At 34.3% G+C, this 12,370-nt stretch overlaps 1 protein-coding gene across 2 annotated transcripts; it reads right to left on the bottom strand.

Moving 5' to 3' along the window:
- Positions 1-3,367: 3,367 nt before the first annotated feature.
- Positions 3,368-11,878, bottom strand: LOC125213936 (two pore calcium channel protein 1A). Of its 2 annotated transcripts, none has more exons than XM_048114737.1 (24): positions 11,577-11,878; positions 10,414-10,557; positions 10,221-10,316; positions 9,898-9,993; positions 9,350-9,480; positions 9,019-9,079; positions 8,466-8,632; positions 8,172-8,277; positions 7,979-8,056; positions 7,737-7,798; positions 7,386-7,458; positions 6,975-7,040; positions 6,755-6,901; positions 6,558-6,615; positions 6,021-6,128; positions 5,854-5,917; positions 5,424-5,592; positions 5,152-5,216; positions 4,878-4,968; positions 4,684-4,770; positions 4,169-4,240; positions 3,992-4,023; positions 3,734-3,876; positions 3,368-3,655 (listed from the first exon to the last, which is right to left on the bottom strand). In XM_048114737.1, the coding sequence occupies exons 1-23, from the start codon at positions 11,718-11,720 to the stop codon at positions 3,774-3,776; spliced, it is 2,220 nt and encodes a 739-aa protein (XP_047970694.1). In that variant the 5' UTR covers positions 11,721-11,878; the 3' UTR covers positions 3,368-3,655; positions 3,734-3,773. The 2 variants fall into 2 exon arrangements, with proteins under 2 accessions (XP_047970694.1, XP_047970693.1); XM_048114736.1 differs by having other exon boundaries at positions 3,759-3,876.
- Between the last annotated feature and the right edge of the window lie 492 nt (positions 11,879-12,370).

Here is a 12,370-nt window from a genome sequence, read left to right as displayed (position 1 = left end):
CGGAGGATCAGAGATTGATCATGGTATTTGAGGGAGGAGGTGTAGGGTGATTGGGCGACATTCTGATGCGGAATTGGGATTGATGGGGTTTAATAAAGAAGAATCTGCCCATATCGGATTGGGATTATCGAAGGGGATGGGATTTGGGGGAAAATTTTTGGAACCCTAGCTTTCGCAATTATGCTTTGGCAGTAACTATCCAGCTGGAAATTCAATGAGTGAATGTATGGGTTTTAAATGAAACAACTTTTTGGTAGTATTAAAACATTTTGAAGATATAATACACAAGTTTCATTTAATAATTAAAGATTATGGATCATTAGATCATACTTGATCAAGATTAGGCATTAGTGACGTATCTAGAGAACAGAGCTCGTTGGCTAAATTGTCGCTTGGGATGAGGAAGTGGTTTTTTTTTTTTCTAGCTATTGAATCGTGAAATTATAATTTCCATCTGATGTAGGCAAGCTGTTGCGGGAGTTTGAGATCGATTTTTGGAGTTTTCAACTCGTAGACTGACAGTGAAGTCGGTTTAGCCAACCGACCATATCTAAGTTTGTCCCTACCTGCCATCGTCCTTGTACATAGTTGTATCCTCACAAAAAGTTTTGAATTTGAACATACTATGGTTCTTATAAGGTATAACATAAAGTTATTATTAAAACAAGATTAATTTTCAATTTTGGAAGGATGTGTTAGTTTTGGGATATACTCTTAGTAATCTTTAAAATTTCATCGTCCATCTATACCAAGTTGGCATAGTGAATTGGTGTACCTCACCAATAACTCATTGACAAATGGACACCACATGCCAAATCAAATGAATATCAATTTAATAAATCTAATTGCACAAAATAGACATATACTATTATTCAAGAAAAGTGGCATTATATTACTATTATTAAATTGGAAAATATCATCATAAAATAGGCGTGCAATATAATTACAATATATGTGTATGTATATTGACCTATTAATGTAAGTACTTAATAGGTTAAACATAAAAAGTAATCATATTTACAACTCTTTGATAGTGGTACTCTTTTGATGTAACTAAACTTTTCGGTAATCATCGAGCTGTTTTATTTAAAATAATAATATTTTTCAGTTTGATTTTTTATTTTCTTATTTCAAAAATTTTATGAATTTTTTTACATGATAATAAGAAAATATTGAACTTTATAGTAATTGATTTCTTAATATATTAAAACAAATGATAAGTTATAGTCATAATTTTTATTTGTTTATATATAAATACAAAACAAGAAAAAAAAGGTCTTATTCATGAAATCTCAAAATAGTACTATCAAGGAGTTTTAATATATATCTTTTTCTTAGCATGAAAAATAATGTATAATACCGTATGATTAAACTTTTATGTGTAAAATATTAAGTATTACTACATTAAAAGGTCAATATGCATTTATATTACACGCCTATTCAAATATTTTGTTATGATAATTTCCATATTTAATACTAGTAGTAATATAATCTCACTTTCTATAATTAATAAATGTCTATTTTGTGCAATTATTTTTATTGACTTGGTGTTTAATTGATGTGGCATGTGGACCCTTTTTTATTTTCATTTGTTAATAAGTTATTAGTGAGGTACACCAACTCGCTATGCCAACTTGGTATGGAACTATAGATGTACCATAAAATTTTTACTCAAATCTGAAACATCAATATTAATATTTTATTATTTATCTTGATTCATTCTTTATGTTAAAAATAAAATCATACAAAATCTTATACTGAATAATGAGACTAAGCGAGTTGGAAAGAGTACCTCATTAAATATGAACTTAATCTTAAAATAAGCGTTGTGTGCATATCAAAATAGTGTGCCACCATTAATTAATTTACGCTGATACTGAAAAATAAATTAATGTACAATAGGGCAGTTGTGCTACATATTCATTCTTAAATTTCACCATAAAGAATGATCATTACCCTATGTTATAGACTCTGAAATACGAAGACACATAAAAGTGGACACATGTTTTTCTTATTATATTGTGGAATTAATTAATCACGTCGCATAGCATTGGCTTGACTAGTTTAACTATTGGCTGATAAAAAAGCTACTAGCCTACTACCACTGTTAAATGTTAACTACTAGAATTCACTATTGGCGGGCCATAATGTGGCCATTTAGCATCACTCTATTAGATATATGTACTACTCCCTCCATCCCACATTTGTAGTAACATTTAGTTATGGCACGGGTTTTAAGGAATTGGTAGAGTGTGTAATTAATGAAATGAGATGGTGGAGTGAGATGATGAAGTGTGTAATAAATGAAGTGAGATGATGAAGTGTGTAATAAATGAAGTGAGTTGGTTGAAGGTGGGTCCCTCTTTGACTTTTTGGTTTTTTATTTTTGTTTTGATTTATTTTAATATAGATAATGGCATTTGGGTGTAATTTTAGTAAATATTGGAGTAAAATTTTATGTGCAAATATGGTAAATTCTAAATGTTACTCCAAATGTGGGACGGACTTTTATGGCAAAATGTTACTACAAATCTGGGACGGAGGGAGTATTATATTTTCCTCCTTAACATAAATTTAATTAATTTTATCCTTTTTGTAAGGATTAAATTAATTACTCCCTCCGTCCCACTTTAGCAGTCCCGTTGACTTTTCTGCACTCGTTTTGTAAAAATGATAATAAATAGTTAAAGTGGAGAAATGGTAAAGTAAGGGAGAGAATAATGTAGAGAAGAGTCTTATCTACATTATTCTTTTTTTTACTTTACCATTTCTCAACTCTATCTATTTATTATTTTTTTTACAAAAAAAAGGCAGAAAAGTCAATGAGACTGCTAAAGTGGGACGGAGGGAGTAGGAGTATTGGGAAAACCCTATGTTATTTTGTTATGTCAAATCCTTTTGCAATTAGAAGTTAGAACACAGTGGTGAGCTACGGTCAAAGATAAATCTTTATTATAGAGTAGCTTGGTGGTTGAATAAACAACAAAAGCAATTAATAAATGAGATTTTTTAACATGTAAGTTTGACTTCAATATATGATTTTTTCTCTTTTTTGGCATTTTCTAGTTGAAATGGAATGCGATTCATGTTATTAATTTATTGGGTTTGTGTTCTTGAAAGGAAGATGGGGAAATTTACTAAAGAAGGTCATTTCAAAGTTTGTTTAAGTTAACACTCGTATATTTGTGAAATTATTTGCAAATTTGTAAAAGCGGTATTGAAATGGCAAAATGAGTCATAATTGATGAGTTATTTTGCAGTTTCCTCCCCTAAGAGCACGTGCTCTTCGCGGCGAACTGTCACGGATCACACCAACGGGATAATTTGTGTAAAGCTGCTTGTGATAAGAAGTTATAAATACAGAAAGTAGAAAAAATCCTAATTAAACACACCGAATTTGTAAACATAAAACTAGCAACCATCTTAATTCAAATACAACCTAAATTAAAATCAAATCAAGAGGTTGCAAAATCTTCAAGAATTGCTACACAAGTGAGAGAGAGACATGAATCTGCAATCTGCAACAAACAAAAACCTCAAAAACACATGATCACATTCCATATGTGATGATTGGAGGAAAAATTTCATCTTCTTTAAGCTCAACTCCTTTTCACCTCGCATCCAAATCTTCGAAGATAATGAATGCTTCAATGTCCTATAATGTGGATAAAAACAGAGGAATCAGACATAGTTTATAGGATCAAGACGAAGCAGGGAAGAGCAGTCGGCGTACTAATAAATATGGGTAAGCATCATACGCTACTAGCGCCGTTCTAGGGAGAGGAAGGCACTATTGCCTCTGCCGCCGTTTCGTTCAGCTCAGCGCTCAACATATGGTGGAGAAGCATATCGACCCTCTGATTCCTTGACTTAGCACTGCACAACATCACAGGGTGGAAAAAATTGATACAAATATAAGATAAAACAAATAATTCCAAAAAAAAAAAAAAAGTGATGGAATGTTATGCAAGCATGGTTGCAGTGGTCATACCCGATAAGCCTTCGTGATTTCCTCGTTTCTTCCTGTTTTGCACAGCGCAGAAAGTTAAAGTACACTTAAAAATTTTCATATACGACGACTGTATAATACTCCATTATGGAAATGAATGTGTATGAGAAGCCACGAGGCATAAGAAAAGAAAGGTTATGTAAATTCTTAACCACTGACCTTGACCTCCCCTGACTCAGAAGATTCAAGGTCCATCTCAGCAAAGAAAGCCTCCAAGACAAAAGCCACAACCTGAACAACGAAAAGAATGAAAATTATAGATACGATTTGTATATCATTTCAAAGAAGATGACAATCAAGACATATGGAAAATCTACTGAATATCTCCATGTTCCTTGTGCAATCTACCATTTTTGTGTTGTTTCTTCACCGGATAATTTGAATGCGTATAATGAAAGATATTTGGAAGACAGGTCAGATGAAATGCTAAAAGACCTAGTTTAATATTCCTAGCATTTTAAATTTAAACTACACGAATAGTAAGCTATATGTGCTTCTATCTGCAGTTCCCAGTTGTAGTCTGTTGAAATGAGACGGACATAAGTCTGCTCTAGCTATCTTGCATCTTAGTTCAACTGAGAACAAACGTCGAAAAGAGAGAGCAGGAAACTGCCATAACACAACCATGTCACAAGTATTGTTTAGACAGAAAAATATGTGAAACAATAGCTTACCAAATTCAAGAGTAGTAAGATTGTGATGAGATAGAAGCTGATGAAGTAGATATAACTCCATTTAGTTTCAGTCAACTCCATGTAGCTCTGGAATTTCAACAACGAGCGAATTAAGGCCAAAAGGAGAATATTTGTTCTAAACTGTGAACTCTTCAGATATCTCGAGGTAACAATAGTAGAACTACTCTACATACCTGCATCCACACTTGCCAATTTCCCATCACCAGCAAATTGAAAAGTGTTACCATCCCATTAGGGTAGTCATTGAAGTTGAAGAGCAAGTAGCTAAATCTTGTCAAGGGAACGACTATCAAGAAGATGATGTTAATCGGGGTGGATAGAAAACTGAGACCCAATGGACAAACACAAACATAGACCTCAAGTCTGAAATGTCAAGAGATCGATAAACCAAAGATTTGGATAAGTATTCTTAAATGTTAAAGTTGGATCACTTATGGCAAAGGATACTCGCTATCTTGCAAATCAGTTTTGCTGAGGTTTGGATTTCCGTCATTAACAACACCACCAAAGACCTACAAATCGAGAAGAAGTGAAATGATATATAATCCAAATGTAATTGAAGTAAAAATAATAGAAATGGAAAGATATATAACTCCGAAAGATATAATAAATCACTCTCTTCTTTCAATGTCAAGTTGTCAATATGTGAAGCTAGTCCAAGCTAAAAAGGATTCGAGATAGAAATCACAGATTAATAAAGCGTGGGGAGCCACCAATACCTGAACACCAACAGAGCAATAAATGCACAAGGTACAAAAGATGATCCCCAGATATGGCATTAGGCTAGGTATGAGGGTCAAGAACGTTGCAACGAAAGCGCGATATTGTTTAACATGCATCAAGAGCCTAATCAATCTTAGCATTCTTGCTATTAGAAGATACCGAATCCTGCGGTAGAACGAATCATTGTCAAGAACAAATCTTGATTAACAGAAAAAAATGATGCATTTCTTGCAAATTGAACTACAAAAGAAAAATAACATTCTTTAGAAGATGACCAAGAAAATGAAGATGATAAAACACAATAAGATCTCTGCTAAAATGGGGTTATCATTTCCATTAATAGTCCAACCGTTTTCTTCCCAATAAAAAAGCACATATTGGAAACTGAGATGCATGGCTATTCATTTACAGAGGAAAAAATCTCACCATTCTCCGTTGGAGAGGAATGTTTGTCCACTTGGAGACAGATAAGTTGCTGTTTCTCCAATTACTGCAAAAAACAAGACACATTCGGTGTTAATCTTTCTGAACATGGGTAACAGATGGATCATGCTTAGAAATGGATAAGTTGATCAGTAGTATGTCGTAATTACCAATTACCCAGGTGATTACAAAGTCGAAACGATTTTGGCCATCTCTCCAATAATTCACAAACCCAAAGGAATACACTTTCAATGCCACTTCGAGGACATAAATCCATCCTGCAGAAAGAAAACACCAACTGTAGCCTTTCAATAAAACGACGAGTATCATTGAGATTCCGAGCACCCACACACTATTAAAAATAAAAAAATCTAAGTTTCCAAAAATGAACTTCACAGCAAAATTTTCAATTTATTTAGTAACTGAAAATTCAGTTTAACATAATTAAGACAATTAGTTGGAAAACGATGAATGTTTATATATATGTCGAAAAGAGACACATCCATCAATATTGCCATTTCAAATAAACAAGGTCATATATCTGACAATATGAATGATGACTAAGAAACTACAGTCATGTATATATAGTCATACATATCAATACTATCTTCAAGTGGAAGGAGGAAGAGAGAGAAAGTTAAGAGCCACATGTAGCACCCCACTTAGTGCAGTTCATGGTTTCAGTTACGAGATTAAATAGGACTTACCAAATATGAATTCGATCTTTTGCCAAGCATCCTGCGCAGAATTGTCCTCTATATCGAGCTGCAATGGAATCAGAAACCAGAATTTCATTAGAGCAACATATTTTTATGTATCCAACCCCCGCCAGTTCTGAGGAAACATCAAAGGCGCATATCAAGAAAAATACGAGTTGTAACTATTTGATTGAGCACATTCATACCGTTGTTTCAATAACAACAGCAACAAAGTTCAGGATGAGAAAGAAGGCTACAACGTAACCGAATTTTTCTCCACGAACAAAATCTTTCAGCTTTTGAGATGCGTATGACCTGTAGAACGTTGGACAGCAGCTCTCGAAAATAGGTTCCTGCGTATACACGCACCTTCAGTAGGGTGAACACAGTCAGAACTCATTCTCTAGTTTGTGAAAGTATATTTACTGAATCCTCCTTCTGAAATCTGAGTCCGATTGCATGCGAGAGATCAACGAATTCATCCAGATTAATCTGTGGTTGCAAAGCAAAGCCGAAGAGGACAAGCGTAAAGATGTCAGTGGACAAAAAATTCAATTTTGTCAGTCAGATTTCATGCCAAAATAACTATTGAAAGTATATATATATTGCCTTTCAGAACTAATAACCAAGAATTGAGATCATAAGAATCAGAAAAGAAGAAACATGGATCTATGGGCAGCTATTGAGAAGCATAAGAGTCAAAATGTACTCACAAGATGCAACTAAAAAGAGGTGAGTAACTATTTTACCGGAAGAGTAATTGAAGAGGAATGCAGATATTACATAATTAGAGAGAGATACAGAGGTAGGGCTAATTGAATTTTTTCCCAACAATACCTTGACATCATGACTGTCATCCAGCTCGTAGAATATTAATTCGAAATCATCTCTTGATATTTTTGGCAATGTCCTGCGAGTATTATAAAAGAACAGTTTCAATGTGCATGAATATTAAAAACATTTTTGGCAAAGCTCTGCATGAATATAATGAAGAACATGCATCTATCTGATATCTCCATCATCAATGTCAACCATCTTTTTGGCTTCTTATCCTCTAAAACATTTTGTGCATACAGAAATATTCATGCTGCTCTAAATGTAGGAATCAAATCATAACTCATAAGCGAATTATGCGGGGATTGTGCAAAAAGAATCAGCAATAAAAGTTGTTCGGGAAGCATACTATACCTGTATTTGTTCAGCTCATCAAACAAGCGAATGCACTGATCTTTATCGAGGTAACCGAGATCCTGCCAGTACCCAAAATGTGACAAAGGGAAGGGATTTCAGAAACTAAAAAAAAAAAGCAAACATGTACTAATAAACACTTCTTAGCATTAATTAAACCGGTAGTTAGTAAATAAAGAGTTATAGAGCGAGTCTAAGGAAATAAAGTAAAAACATTTATGGTAGTAAAAATTTATGCTTACACTTTCATCTATGATGCTAAAAGCTTTCTTTAGTACCCTTTTTGTTGCATTATCCTTCGCACAAACTTGTTGTACAAGCTATGGAAAAACTATGATTAGTCTACTTGTCATGATTTGAAAAGAGATAAGTCTGAGACCTCTGGATTTAAGAAGTCATCGAACATTTTTTGTAGAGAAAGATAATATGGTGTACCTCAGCCTTAAAGCTATCGTATACAACGGCAAGAATCAAATTGGTGACAAAGTAAACACCCAACAACACATATAAGACAAAGAACAAGCTATACCACCGTGAGGCCCTACAAAATAGAAAAGAACACTGATTGTGTTAGTAGGTTTAGGGAAAAAATGAAACAATAAACAAGGAAATAGTGACGATTGAGTGTTTTCATAAGGTTTGACATCCTTGCAAGATAGAAAGATTTATGGATAAAAAAATACATGTTAAAGAATAGCAAATAGTCGGCTTAAATATTAAATTGTATACTTGTATGCTGGAATCCAGACATCAGGATTGTTGGAAGTGGTGAATAAGATAAACATCTGGTACACTGTTGTTCCATATGAAGTGAATGTGGTCTTTCCCTGATCAGTATCTTCGAAAATGACATACGCCAACCAGCTTGAAAACAGAAGAAATAGTAGCAGTAAAGCCTGCATTTCGCCCACCACCACAACAAACAGAAGAAAACACAAACAAAATATCATTATCTTCAATTGCTACAAAATATGTGCACTTTCCATTTCCTTCCGTCCCATAAAAATATGGGCATTTCCTTTTATGGAAAGTTTTCTCTAACTTATTACCCATGTACATCAATTTATTTACAACTTATACCACTATAACCCATCATTACAACTCATAAACAATAATAATAATGTGGGTCCCACTATCCATTAACACTACTCTAACTACCCTTCTCTTCCTCTGTCTTTTACCAATTGTGCATTAATTCCCATGCCATTTCAAATGCCCATATTTTTGTGGGACGGAGGGAGTAATTGGTAAGGTCAAGTGTGTTTTATGAAAACCAACATACCAAGACATTGAGGTATGTGAGAAGCATTCCGAACAGGATGACCAATGTATCTCGTAACTCCCTAAGGTCAACATGAAAATACTGCAGCTTGTCATGATTGGATTTTAATCATATAATTAAATTGCAAGTACAAAGTGCATCTCATTCAGGCTGATCTCCTCTGTGTGTATGAAAATGGAAGATTCAACTACTTTCTCCATAGTAGTATGCCAAAAGCAGAAGAGAAACATATAAATTCTAATAGTCGATTTCCAGGTATGAACGCAAGACACTGTAGAAAATAAGAAACCAAGACCAGGCACAGTAATTGGAAGCTTATTGGTACGCTTACCTGATGGAAAGGATGAAAAATGCGACTCGGAGATATGGTGCAAGCCGGAAGGGAAGAGTATAGATTCCCACCGGAGATAGAAATATGATAAAGACAACCAGATCAATAACCAACAATAACAAAAAAACCACCTGCAAATAATGCGGGGAGGGGAGAGGGATTAGCAGTCAAAAAGTGTAAAATAATTTCTGTTAATACATCAAATTGTAAGTAATTAAACTAAATAATGCTGGACGAGGCCTGAAAATATGAATAATCGAACTTGAGGATCTGAAGGGCTACAAATGAGTGGATCAGTTTTCAAGCAACTCAGATGCTAATACAAAAATACTAGTTTGCAACTTGATCGTTTAGAAGAGCCAGGTTGAGCTTCATTTTTCAAGTTCGGAAAAAGCTTTTGAGCTGAGTCTTCTTTGCATGTGCAACTGTGCACAAGCATATTACAATGCTGTAAAATTCGATTACTTATAGATTGTTCATCCTATTGAAGACTTCACTGCTTAAAAACAAACAATAGAAACTATGCAATTGTAGTGAATGGAAAGTACCTTAATTTTATTAACATGGCTCTTCCAGTATATACCAATCCCTTCATATGATAATGGAAAGAGAGTATGCACAGTGAGAATCACGAGTGTTACGGCCTGCAAAGGAAAGGGTAGGAATGAGAAGCTCAACTTATGATTATTGATTATTGATAATTAACGGAAAACGGATTATTAACGGAAAGATAAAATGATTGCACAACTAAGCAGCCCAATACAGAAGATTAATTACAACGACGAGCAATGAGTGAAATGAATCCACTCAACTTCGAGTGATTGAAATGCTAAAGAAAACACCAGAGTAATATCAAATGACTTTGAGTTACCTCATAGATGATACTCTCAGTACTAGTCAAGTAAGGCAACTCTCCTAGATAGTAGTATCCCCTGTTGTTACATTCCTCTCTACACCATAAAGGTTTCTGAAACTCCATATCAAGATTTACATTAGCAAATTTATTGAAGGCCAATATATGAAAGTAGGAAGAGAAAGAAGACAAGTGAAAAGGCTATACGAACCTCCAAGAAATTCAGTAGAATTAGAGCAAAGTAGTTCAGGCTCCAAAGGAAATCAAATTTTATAAAAAACAAATATGACTTTAAGGAGTGTCCGAAACTTGGCTGGTCAAAGATTTCCTCAGGTATCCCGATTCCATCTTCAGCCTGAAATTGCATCAGTCATTTGAATGATAATACTGTCTAACACCGTCCACTCCAATCACAAAAATTCATGGATTTCTCATTCCATGGCAGACAAAATCATATTCTAATTTATATGGGACTCAAAAGCTTCCCAGCCACCATCCGTATAACTTACTATGAAAAGAAAATAATTTCCTAAAACGAACTCTTCCATATCTAGCTGGCTCTTTCCATGAAAGTCGAAGTCAATATAAACAAATGTCCTCGAATATTTACTCTAGTCTTTTAGCATATGCAAGACCCAAAAGAACTCTTAGTTTCTAGACAAAAGACAATACAGTTAATTGATAACAACTCAAAACTGAGATTGATAATTCACAAGACTCAATTGTCTTGTATAAGAAAAAAAAGAATTGAGCTTTAATATCATCTTGGGTAATAAATAATATTAACACTTCATGCAACCTTAGATAAAATCACACCTAAGGAGACCATATTTTTAGAGAATTAGATCATGCTTATGTAAAACAGCAGATCCCACCACATCGCACTTTCACATTGCGAACAAGCTCAGTTCCCAACATCAGGATTCAACTAAAGAACGAGTAAAGAAGAACTCTACGAAAAGAAAATAATTTTCTAAAACCAACTCTTCCTTATCCAGATGGCTCTTTCAATAAAAGTCAAAGTCAATGAAAATAAATGTCACACTCTAATCTGCTAGCATATGCAAGAGCCAATTTCCAGACAAAAGACAATTAATTAAAAACAACTCAAAATTGAAGGTGAAACATAACGAATAAATCATGATATAACAGCAAAACAGAATTGAGCTTTAATATCTTCTCGAGTAACAACACTTTATGCAAAGAAAGAAACTTGAGAGTCTCTCAAAAACGATCACACCTAAAGATACCATTTTTTTCAAGTAAAACGATAACTCATCTAAAAAACGCAGATCCCACTTTTACATTGCGAAGAAGCTGAGCTCACAATATCAAGTTTCAACTAAAAAAACGAGTAAAGAGAAACTAACATACAAGATCAACCAAAGCAGCAGCCCTTTCATAGGGCGAGCCATGAGCGATAGCCTCTGATCTTCGATCAAACACGCGCCGATGATTCCGTCTCGCTCTCGCCCAACCACTGCTGCCTGCATCGTCACCGAGAAGAGCTGCATCCATTTCTGCAGTTTTTCCCAAGATTCAGATGTGGACTTTCTTCACTGAGTAAACCCGCTTTGTCCCTTTATTTGTGGCCGTTTAGCGCATAGATCAAACAGGTGGTGCGCAGCTCCAATAAACTAATTAATTGATCGACAAAGCGAGTGGTTGGTTTAGTTATGTACATTTAATATGATTATATATATGTGTGTGTGTGAAACGAAAATTTGTCAGCGGATAAATGCGCTCCCAATTGCTACGTGTCGGAGATCTGCGAAAATATGTCGGCATTGGTTTGTTAAGAAGAATCGTTGATTGAATTAGGGATAATAACGAATTAACGTCCTTGTCCAATCGATTGTATGAATTCTTTAATTTTTCATTTTGGGGCAAAATTCATGAGCTATATGATGGGAAAATGTGATTACGGCCACGTGGGGCCACATTAATTTGGTAATTTAAAATTAATTAGCTTCTAATATTGATTGAAATTATTCTCAATAATGAGCTTGATGTGATTAACACGTAATTAACAAACCACTAAACAATGTTATTGCAAATGAAAATTGGCTTTGGTATATAAAAATCACTTACATAATTAGATTCTAATATGTGGTGTTTAGTTATTTGGAGTAACTTAATTTTTATTGAATTCTCAGATTGGGTCGCAG

The sequence above is a fragment of the Salvia hispanica genome, chromosome 3 (assembly GCF_023119035.1).
Source record: "Salvia hispanica cultivar TCC Black 2014 chromosome 3, UniMelb_Shisp_WGS_1.0, whole genome shotgun sequence".
NCBI classification, from domain to species: Eukaryota; Viridiplantae; Streptophyta; class Magnoliopsida; order Lamiales; family Lamiaceae; genus Salvia; species Salvia hispanica.
Note: the sequence above shows the minus strand (reverse complement) of the source record. Positions and strands in the feature narration are given on the sequence as shown.